The sequence below is a fragment of the Erigeron canadensis genome, chromosome 1 (genome assembly GCF_010389155.1).
Source record: "Erigeron canadensis isolate Cc75 chromosome 1, C_canadensis_v1, whole genome shotgun sequence".
Classification (NCBI taxonomy): Eukaryota; Viridiplantae; Streptophyta; class Magnoliopsida; order Asterales; family Asteraceae; genus Erigeron; species Erigeron canadensis.
The window spans coordinates 59255734-59267880 of NC_057761.1; the positions used below are offsets into that span (position 1 = coordinate 59255734).

The 12147-nt window shown below is 31.9% G+C and overlaps 1 protein-coding gene across 1 annotated transcript; it reads left to right on the forward strand.

Moving 5' to 3' along the window:
* The first annotated feature begins 2153 nt into the window (after positions 1-2153).
* Positions 2154-9128, forward strand: LOC122583369 (CMP-sialic acid transporter 3-like). The gene is made up of 16 exons (XM_043755783.1): positions 2154-2458; positions 2829-3060; positions 3858-3974; positions 4155-4211; positions 4414-4491; positions 4641-4685; positions 5135-5194; positions 5307-5429; positions 5587-5664; positions 6407-6476; positions 7102-7209; positions 7372-7505; positions 7580-7656; positions 7744-7783; positions 7872-7934; positions 8656-9128. The coding sequence occupies exons 2-15, from the start codon at positions 2893-2895 to the stop codon at positions 7920-7922; spliced, it is 1206 nt and encodes a 401-aa protein (XP_043611718.1). The 5' UTR covers positions 2154-2458; positions 2829-2892; the 3' UTR covers positions 7923-7934; positions 8656-9128.
* Positions 9129-12147: the final 3019 nt, after the last annotated feature.

The window sequence follows — 12147 nt, forward strand, 5'->3', positions numbered from 1 at the left end:
ATAACATAAAGCACATATAAGGATCCTTATACGATGACAAGCCCATGAATCGTCATCCATGACTTGCCACCCACATTCCGAGCAAAAGAGTCCAAGACTCCGTGGCTCACATCAATTGCATATAGTACTCACCTTGGCTAAACCGCAAATTTCACAATACAAGATGTCTCCTACAATAATCTTTACTATGAATCACCTATAATTCATCAATTTATAATTTCATGAGACCAACTATCATTGTCTAGCAAAATTACTAGCTCAACCTATAACCACAACCCATTATTATGTTGGCTCTAAACACATTTCAATCATTTCTCATTTCACATCACATCATTACAATAATCACTCATACCATTAAAATGGTTATATCAGTTTACCAATTTAATAACAATAAATCATGAGCCAAACACAATAAGAGAGTTTACTATGAAATTAGCTACCACTAATTCCACCTCAAAAGTTAATCCAAGTCAAAAACCCCCAAATTATATTATAGGAAGAACCCTAATTTTAAAACAATAAAATTTAGGTTAACTTTTACCTTAATTGAAGAAATTAGTTAGAGATAGGTTAGAATCACAATCTTTTCTTCCTCATTTCCTTACTCTATTTGACACACACCCTCACATACAATTTCCCCCAATTTGATTGTTAGCTTTAATTGTTAATGTAAGTATTTCTTATATGGATGATTTTTGGTGTAGATGTAGAAACAAGGAATTTCATTTACAAAAGAAGGATTTAGAAGAATTTAGAATCTTGAATATGATGGTGGAAGAGTGAGTCACAAGAGAAAGTGGTTGGGATTTTCCTCCGCATGTCACATTTCTTTAAAAAAATTTAAGGGTATAATACCCGTTGGCCACTAAGGTCCCAACTAATTTAACCCCATGTCTAAAAATAAAATATTAGGAAGTTGCTTTAATGTCAAAACTACAAAAAAAAGTTAATTTTATTTACCTTTTTATAATTGGGATGTTACAATTATCTCATATTAAATCGATTACTTTTATACAAGGTTGTAGAACTCGTGAATCGGGATCGGATTAGCTAGGTGGGGAGAAAGGAGTTTCTGAAAAATCGGGGAGATATCGGATTGGGAAATTTATATATAAAAATTATAATTTATGAATTTATATGTAATACAATATTAAAAATAGAGTTAATTTCAAAAATCGTCCTTTTGGTTTTACCAAAAGATCATGTTTCATCCTTTTAACTTTAAGATGACACTGGTAATCCTTTATACGCGGATAATGGTCACGTTTCGTCCTTTATTCGACCGTATAAGGAACGAAATGTGACCATAATCTGTTATATTAAAGGACGAAACGTGACCATTATGTGTTAAATAAAAGGACGAAAAGTGACCATTATCCGCGTATAAAGGACTACCAGTGTCATTTTAAAGTTTAAGGGATGAAACGTAATTTTTTGGTAAAACCACAAGGACGATTTGTGGAATTAACTCTTAAAAATATCTAGGAAACTTGAAACTTAAACATAATTGTCGAAAAACAATACATAATTATTCAAATTTAAAAATAATTGTCTCAAAACATGAACATAATTCTTTAAATTTAAACATAGAGGGTTTGTTTAATTGAAAGAGAGTTTCTTTTAAAGACCTATGAAAAACAAAAAAAAAACATAATAAAATTGAAATTGACTTTTGTTGACCTCGACCGAGTTTGACCGATTCAGACCGATATTCCCGATATTTGACGGAGATTCCCGATAATTGGCCTGGTTGACTAGTGTTGACCGATATTTGAGCTGATCCCACCCATTTCGTCTCCTTGAGCATTTGATCCCGATACCAATACCAAGATATCGTCCGATACGGCTGATATCTACAACACTGCTTTTACATTAATAATTGCACAGTTATTGTTACTGGCTTACCGCCGCCATCCGTTATTGTTATCGCCATTGTCATTATTGGATGCGGGTACCCATACAAATTTGATGTTATACAATAAAATAGTAAATGACACCTTAAAAAAGGAAAACGAAAAACAAAAGAAAATAAATTAGAACATGTAAAAAACAAGTCAGACAATGATTTGTTGACTGGTGGTGGTATTGTATTGTAGATATAATAAAAATAAATTTATTCTTTTTTCTACATATAAATAAGAAGATTAATTAAATGATGAAATGTCGGTGTATGAAAGTAAGGCCTTTCCCGTAAGATCGCAGCAACCAAACCCACGCTTCTGATTTCATTTCCTTCATATCATCATATCATAAAAGCTAACAAATACTATACAAATAGCATATTCTTCGCATCACCGGAATCATCATCATCATCATCATCATCATTTAGGGTTTTATTTCGCGCCTCATTTTCTTTAATCAAATTATTATTATTGATCTGATTTCATTCCGCCGCCGATTGAATTCCGGTCGCCGGACCTCTCAGATCTATACATACCTGAGATCACATATATTTTAGGTCAGTTTTATTCATTTGATTTTAAATTTGAATTGAATTGATCTTGTAGGTTAGATTTTGATATTTATTATTAGTTATTATAAGATCTGAGCTCAAAATAGCATAATTGATGCACATATGTTATATTATATCTATATATACAAATAATTCAAGATCTGATTTAGTCCAAGTATGAACTATACTTAATTAAATTCTAAGCTAGTATACTACGTATGTGTATATATATACGAGTAATAAATATATATAAATGCTGTATGTATATGTGGTGATTAACATTGATTTGTTATTAGTGATGTCTGTATATGTAGTGATTAGCATTGATTTGTGATTAGTGATGTATGCATATTTTGGTGATGAATGTGTGATCCAGTTTTTTCAAGATTTAGAGGAAGGAGGGAAGGAAGTGAGGAGAGGCTGGGAATAGTTTACGGATAATGAAACAAGGGATGATAGAATGCAGTGTCTGTCATTCCAAGCTGGTCAACCCGTCCACAAAAACTGTCTCCAGAGCTTATGATCGACACCGGAGCAAGTATTCCAAAAAACAACGGGCGCTCAATGTTCTATTGGTTGTTGGCGATTGTATGTTAGTTGGCTTACAGGTACTTTTTCCTTTAGCAGTTATGATCTTTTATAAGATTGACCAAGACGTTTTTTTGGAAGGTGTTACTTGTTTGTTGACACACATTTGTTTTTGCTTTAAAAAAACTTTTGGTATTATTATTATTATTTTACTTCCGGAAAGATCAACGGTTATATACTCATACAAACTATATCATACTATAACATAGACTTGCTAGGCAATTCCATCAAATTAACAGAAAGTTTGATAGTTACAGAGTACATGCTTAAAATGGCCACATGAACTCGCATCTATTGTCATACCACTTTTTGCTTAAGGGGGCTCCCAAATTGCCCCACATTCTCCCCAAATTCTCCCTGCCACATCACTTCTTCCTTCCCGAATTTACCCAGAACACACCCCTACCAAAAACAACATTCTCTCTCTCTCTCTCTTCTCTAATAGTTAATTATTTAATAACAATCCAATCCATACACAAACACTACATCGCCTGTACACCATCTCTCTCTCGCTCTCTTCATTGTGTGGAGAACGTGGTGAGAACAAGGCCCGTGCAATGGCGTTCCGGAGAACGCACAAGAACAAGGTGAGTGGCTCCCGTTGGGAGCACCCTAATGACAAGTAGAAGGCAATCATGCATACAGATCAAACCACATACTAATAAAAACAACCCACCAGATCATTTTAAGTCTTAGACTTCTCTTAATATTTGCCGTTCAAAAATAAATAATAAAAACAACCCACCAGATCATTTTGTGTACTGTGTTCATGATGTATATGTTATCAGTTGCTAACTGTTTTCTTATTCATTTACAGCCAATTTTGGTATACATGTCCAAGGTTGATGGGAAGTTTAATTTTAGCCCCATCAGTGTTAACTTTCTGACGGAAGTTGCAAAAGTTATCTTTGCACTTGTAATGCTTCTAATCCAGGTAGGTTATTTCTATTTGCACTGGTAATGCTTCTAATCCGGGTAGGTTTTTATCTGGAAGAACTTTTCTGGGATCTAAAAGAGTTGACCAAAAAGGATTCAGTACTAAGTTTTGTTCTTTTTGCTATAGTTGTATGGTTCCAGTGTTTCACAAGATTCTTAATTCTGACTTAATTTTCAGGCTAGAAATCAGAAGGTTGGAGAGAAACCACTACTTTCTGTTTCCACTTTTGTACAGGTAATGTGCCAAGTTTCAGTTTTTGGTCAATATATAATGTGGTTAGATCACTGTTGTTTTATATTGAGTTCTGAAGATTATGCTGCATGCCTTGTCATGTTATGTCTGAAGGTCTCTTAAGTTCTACTAGCTATGGATGTGTTATTTCACTCTTGATAAATCAGCAACCTCTTGGTTTGATGTCCGCCATGTTTTTCTGTAGGCAGCACGCAACAATGTGCTTCTTGCTGTTCCAGCTTTCTTGTATGCTGTTAATAACTATTTAAAGTTCACCATGCAGGTAATGTAGAATTTCCTGGAATATAATATATATGTTTTTTAAGTCACATTGATAGCTGGAATATCTGGTAACTTAAAATTAGTGGTACAGTTTGCTTGTAGTGTCTAGAGATTATATCTGATGTATATGATATTGAACTTGTTTTGCAGCTCTACTTCAATCCTGCAACAGTGAAGATGCTTAGCAATCTGAAGGTTGGTATTTGCTGCATCTTTTTCTATGCTTATTCATCATATGGTTTATTTGGTGTATACTGTAGAGGTAGATGTTGATGGTCCATTTGTAACAATATTATAATGAAACGAAGAGATAAGCAACCACTTACTGTCACGAGTTACACTTATTGGGGCTTGGACTTCTTAAGCTGATCCTCAGATGCTAAATATCTTATTTTATGGACTGTAGATTCATGACTTGACTTTTAAAGTCACATAAAAAGTTTTCATTGTTGCATCATCACTTCTTGTTATGCAACTCTTTTTAGCTGTAAAATTGTGTGTTCTGTTATATATTGTTGAATGTAAGCAATACTTGTTTTCCGAGTCCATAATTCCATATGTGGCGTATGCTTACTCTCATGCTGAAAAAGGAGGACCTGCATTTGACACACTCGCATAAACCCTGATATTAAATGAAATTGCAGGTCTTGGTAATTGCAGTTTTGCTGAAGATAGTGATGAAGCGCCGATTTTCGATTATTCAGGTCTGACGGAGGTTCAAAAATATCTTTGTTAATTTTTCTAGGTTTCCTTGATCTTTAGTATTGTCTCTTCTGTGAGTTACTTAGATATCGCTTTTGGTTTCTATATATTTAGTGGGAGGCTCTGGCTTTGTTACTTATTGGGATTAGCATAAATCAAATGCGTTCCTTACCTGAGGGCTCTACTGCAATGGGTCTTCCAATTGCAATGGCTGCATATATCTATACATTTATCTTCGTAAGTTTTTTTTTTTACACACTGAAGTTGATAAATTTCTATAGGACATCCAAACATACTAAAATGCATAATGCTTTCTCATGATCTAGCTGGCCTCTCATTCTAGTTCTCAATAAAGTTTGTATGATTTAACTAACTTGAAGAGTTCAATATACAGGTAACTGTTCCATCTATGGCATCCGTCTTCAATGAGTATGCATTGAAGAGTCAATTCGAAACAAGCATATATATGCAGGTGATCTTGATATTACGTTGATCAGTTTTTTAAAGTAATAAGATATCTAATTAGTTATTTTAAATGCATTACTTAGTAATAAATAGAACTTTCAAAGAGATAAAAGCGTTCATGCCTTCATGGGTCATCCAAGCCATCTCCTTTAGACCTGTACTTTAAACAAATGTCTCAACCCGAACCAGTAATCCAACCCACCCAATTTGCTCTCTTTTTAAAAGAGTCTCTGAAAGTACATTGCTCTTGTTTTGTCTGGTGTTTTCTTTTTTGCTTTCTGCAATATAACAAGAGAAACATCTGATGATGACATCTTGTAATCAAGCATGTGTTAGTATGTTGTCTAATGCCGGATCTTGTTTTATACTGATATATGCATCATTTACCTGATTTAGTAATTACAAAAGTGCTAAATGTGTGTTCTTCCCGTGTAAATCTAGAATGTTTGTGAAAGTAATTACAAAAGAGTCTCTGAAAGTACATTGTTCTTGTTATGTCTGCTGTTTTCTTTTTTGCTTTATCCAATATAACAAGAGAAACATATGATGATAGCATCTTGTAATCAAGCATGTGTTAGTACGGTGCTGAATCCTGTTTTATACTGATATATGCATCATTTACCTGATTTAGTAATTACAAAAATGCTAAATGTGTGTGCTTCCCGTGTAAATCTAGAAAGTCTAGAATTTGCTACTCAAATCAATGTGTTGTGCCTTCTGATATTTTGTATCCTGCTGTTTAATTGCAGAATTTATTTTTGTACGGATACGGTGCTATATTCAACTTTCTTGGGATCCTTGGAACTGTCATTATCAAAGGTACTAACTGACCTGAATATCTATTTCCTAGCTTGCTAATCTATTGACTTGGACGCACTAGTTACAATTTGCATTAGTACTCAAGGGGTATTTGGCCTATTTTAACACCCTATTTTGTATATTTGACTTAATCTTATTTATTAAAAGTAGTTTATGATTTATTTAATAAGTTCATAAGCCATTGGATAGTGTTTGGTTTAGCTTATATTGCTTAAGGTAGTATTATGACCAAAAAGGATATGGTTGTATATTATTAGCTCTGTGGTTTTATGGTTATGAGGATTTTTGTGTAATTTTGAATGCACATGAAAATAAGGCTAGTGGGGAATGACTTATGAAAATGAGCTTTGCCAATAAACCTTATTAGCTTAACTAAACACTAATGATAGCTTAATCTATTGACAGTAAGCTAATTAGCCGATAAGCCTTCAGAATGAGCTAAAACAAACACCCCTTATTGTTTGAATGTCATTATTTTGGCAACTCGTTTTTGAATGCATATGGAACGTTAGAGAAAATCTGAATTTTTGACTGCTTAAAGATGCACATGATTATATTTGGCATAATTTTTCTCAAGTGTAGAGACCCTACCTATAAGTCTTACTTTTGGCTTGATTATCTCCAGGTCCTGAAAGCTTTGATATTTTGCAAGGACATTCAAAAGCTACAATGCTTTTAATTGTAAACAATGCAGCTCAAGGAATATTGTCTTCATTTTTCTTCAAATATGCTGGTAAGATTATAAGCGTGTTCTAGGTAGCCTGCACTTATAATAATATCATCAGCAGTTAGGAGATAATGCATGGTGAAACAGTTTTTCATATTTTCTTTACTCTATGTATGTCGTGTAAGTCAATATCTTTCCTTTCTCTAAAGATTGATTTGTGGCTTGCAGATACAATTTTGAAAAAGTACTCGTCAACAGTTGCCACGATTTTTACAGGCTTTGCATCTGCAGCTTTGTTTGGTCACACACTGACTATAAATTTCATGTTAGGAATATCTATTGTTTTCATTTCAATGCATCAGGTATGTTAGCACCTCTGTGATACCGTTTATTACATTAGTATTGCTGTGCAATTTACCCTTCCTTGCTTTTCCAGTTCTTTTCGCCTCTTGCAAAAGTTAAAGAGGAAGAAAATGGGGTATTGGAGTTAGAGCCAGTTCAGAGCGATCACAGGTACACTAACTGCTGTTAATGAAATTAAATCTCGTTTTTATTTTATTCATACATAAACGCTTATATCTTTTTTTCTTCCGTGAAAAGGGACCAATTCATTAATATTGCAGCAGGGGCGAATGAGGAGGTACATCTGCTCAATGATTTATATACTTTTTAACCGTAGAAAACTGTTCTTAGTGACATGTTATTTGTCTTGCTTTCTACTTTCCCAGGCTAGTCATCGTTTAGAAGCTGATGAAAGACGCCCTCTTCTACCTACTTGAATTGACCATATAGTAAGTTTCTTAAACTACAGTCTGGCCTATCTTAATAAATCTTGCAGTATCATATATTTGCAATTTGCTAGCTTGAAAGATCGCTGTGGCCATTATCACCATGGTTACTGAAAGCAAGTTAATCCCATTATCCCAATAGATGTTTATATATAAAGCTGAGCATAGATATTAGAGTTACTGATGACTTAAAAACAAAATCATGAAATGTGTGTATAGCGTGGGGGGAGGGAAAGTGTTCTCCAACTGCTTGACTTGTTACATATACTTGCAAAATTGGTTCAGAAGACCTATACAATTGATGTAAAATCTATTGGGAGGCAAAAAAGACATTAAGTGCTAATTAGGTAGGCACCAAACTTATAGTACATTATTACTTCTACAAAGCCAAAACTTACAACAAATGTGATTACAGTAGAGGTTAATGGGGTGGGTCTGGTAGCAGTTAAAAAGATGTAGATCCTAGAACTGGTTGACTCAGGTTGGTGTGGGTTGACATTAACCACTTTTTATCTAGAAGTTCTCTTATTTGAAAAAATGTTCATGAAAGATGGATTAGGAGGTTTTTCTCAAAAAAACTAGGTGGTTTGGTTGACTTGTGACCAATCTGAGCCACCTTATATAGTTATATCCATGTAAGTAAGGTATCAGAATTACCACCTTTATTTTGATATAACCTCATTAGGCTCTTTGTCGATGTCTGAATATGTGAATCTTGATGTAGGTTTCTTCTTGGAAGTATTTTTCTGGCTCCATTTGCGGAGGGTACATGAAGAAATAACCCTTCTACCGTATACGGGATATCATGATCATTGTGGATATTTATGGAAAAGTATACTCCGCTAACAACCAGGCAAAAGACAATTTTAAATATAGAGAAGTGATTTGGCAGTGTTTTCAGACTTCTTACTATCATCATGTACATGTTAAGAAGATACAAACATCAGCAATTTATTTGTATTGTTTACCTTAGACGGACCATTCATCTATAAGTTCAAATTCAGTCTGTTGTCGTTACTGATTCTTGATTAGCAGTTTTTGTTTGTGTAAATTTAGGACGAGCTGCAAGAATTTTTGCTGTGTTTTCACCCGTGTAATATGGGCCTCGAGCATGAATACGTGTAAACTGAACTTTGTTTTGTATTCATTTTTGTTTTACTATATATATATGAGATATGAGATGAGATTTATTCTTTACTGAATGTATCACTATATTGTACATATTCTCCCAACATTTTATTAGTTTAGACCTTTGACTTGATACGTGTTACATCAAAACTATCATATGACAAAAGTCTTACGTTGAAGCGTGGGAATGGAAAAATATTAAGTATTAGTGAGATGGAGTTATGCCACTTTGAACTTTTTAGTTATTTTCTTTCCAAAATGTTCAGCCGACCAGAAAATTTAGACACAAACGCAAAAAGGATAAGTTATTCTTGAAAGCTAACATTTTGTTATGAGATGTAGGGAACGCTTAGGGACAACATATTTCAAATAAATGTTAAGCAAAGATAGCATTGATTAATTCAGGGGCTATGTTTATCAATTTCCCAAAATAATCAAATACCGTATCTAGTAGATCGATTGTAGGCTTGTAGCTCACTAACATGTACGTGAGATGGATCATCAAGTTTCATATTGGAACATTGATATCATTAATATTGGATAACACAAGCACCAATGTATACATGATGTGTAATAAGCTAGATTAAATACGGAAGGAAAGTAATAATATAGTTTAATGTTTGAATCAAATGAGTATATTAGTACAAGTTTTTTCATTTTCTTTTTAAAACAGTGACATTAAACTGGACAGTATGCGAGACTCTAATGACGCATGCATGTGATGAAACCCAAGACTCTTGAAAACATCCTAATAATCTACTTTTACAAATATAGAAAGTAAGATTCGAATCCTGCTGGATTTTATATTATCAGGGTATGGGGACCCTTATTTTGAGAACCATTTTTTTTGGTAAGAACCATGACAACTCCTAGATTTCATATTGGATTACATGTTTTTTTTTTCATTCACATGTGAAACGTTATAAAAATAGATGTTGCAGAAGAATTTTTTTTTCAAAACCTTATATATAGTCGTTTGTAACATGTGAACAAAAAACGTGAACAAAGTCATTCACAAGTTCGCAAAGAGCTATATATAAGGTATTGAAAAAAAAGTTTCTTTTACAACATACATTTTTGTATCACTTTATATGTGAATGAACAAAAAAACATGTAAACACATATTTAATTGAAGAGTTCTCATGATTTTTTTATAAAAAAAAATAGTTCTCAATATAAAAAAACTCATCAAGGTATATTCAATGATTCTATCCTTCACCATAAAATAAGTATATATATTACTAATTTCACATCTTCAATTCTCATATAATTGAAAAAAGTTAATTTATAAATAGTTTATTATCCAATTGTGGTGAAATATTCATTTGAAAACTAAATTTTTTGTGAAAACTAAAAACTGATCAAAACACACTGTGATCTGAATTTAACACAATGTTTGTTTTTATAAAACACAATGTGTTTTTATTGTGTAACCTAAAATACGTTGTGTTAAGTTTTAAATCACGGTGTGTTTTTGATAGCGTTGTAAATCGAAAAATTGTTCAAACACACTGTGATATGAACTTAACACAATGTGTTTTCGAAAAACATATTAAAAACACATTGTGTTAAATTCAGATCACAGTGTGTTTGACAGTTTTCTAGTTTTCACGAAAATTTTAGTTTTCAAATGATCAAAATCCTCCAATTGTGGGATTGGGATTAGAATTCTTCCATTACCCTTTCCCCTTTTATTGTATTATAAATAAATAATAAATAATAGAAAATATGATTCACTCGATAATAAATTAAAAATTATCAAAATTAAGTGTAATTTTGTATACAAGTGAAGTAAGGACCAATCAATCTAGATCGATCTACTTCTATAATCTGAATAATCATGATCATATCGTATCCTACATGCATATAAATCTTATTAGATATATTTCTATTTGGATATAAACTATAACTGAATTCAGTATTAATCCAGAAAAAGAGTAATTTTATTATATTTCTAATAAAAATTATTTATATTCAGATACATGATCTCATTAATTTACACTTTTTTGTTTTCCATCAAAAATTTACACTTTTAAGCCCTGAATACTTAATTTATATTTATTTTTAGCCATGAGAGAATTTTTAAAAGGTTACAATCATTTAATTAGTTAATAAAGTTTCAACATACGAAATATTGTCTATAAAAATTTATTTCAAAACGTAATAACTTATTAACAAATATTAGATTAGATTTCTATAGATTATAAACTTTAATATTTAGTTATCACAAAACATGGGACGATCACATAACAAAACACGATTTATAACAGAGTGTTACTTGAATACTAAATCCAAATCAATATGAACTCCATTCAAGATTCATACGATCTCTAATCAAAAAGGTGCATAATTGTCTACTTGTTTATATATTAGTTCGTAATAATGTTTAAAGTTACAGTTGTCACACAAATAAAGAGTCTTAATTGTTATAAAAAAATATAAAAACAATTCTAATTGTTATCTAACAATCAAATGACAGGTGATTGAAAATAAAACTATGCGTGTTATGGGTTCGCATCATGATCAATTACATATACTTGAATGTCAAATACATGATTACAAGTATGTTTATATACTTTAATTCTTAATTAATTATCTTTCATAATAATATCACATTATGAGTACAACTTGGTTCAAAATATTCTCTAATAAAGAAATTATTATAACACGTGCCTTGTGGAATGACTACGCCAAACAGTTCCATCAATATGTCTCGGCTGATAATGACGATAACGAACCTATGATTATTGTGTTAAAACTTGCAAAATATAACACTTAGAACCGTATAACTTTAAAATTATAGGCTTCTATGATTTAAATATATGAGGATCTAATATTGTTAATATCGTAAACCCGTGTCCAGTATTAGATACGGGTCTAAAATCTAGTACATAATTATAATAAAAATAATAAGTTTTAATGTTTCAAAATCTCTATACTAAATAAAAGAAAATTGTTATGACATCACTAAGTTTTAATGTTCTTTTTAACTTTATTTATTTATGATGTCATAAAAACTTTCCTTTTAAAATTGATTACATTTTTATTTTTGTTATTTAATTAAGGATGTTTTTTTTTTTAAAAATAT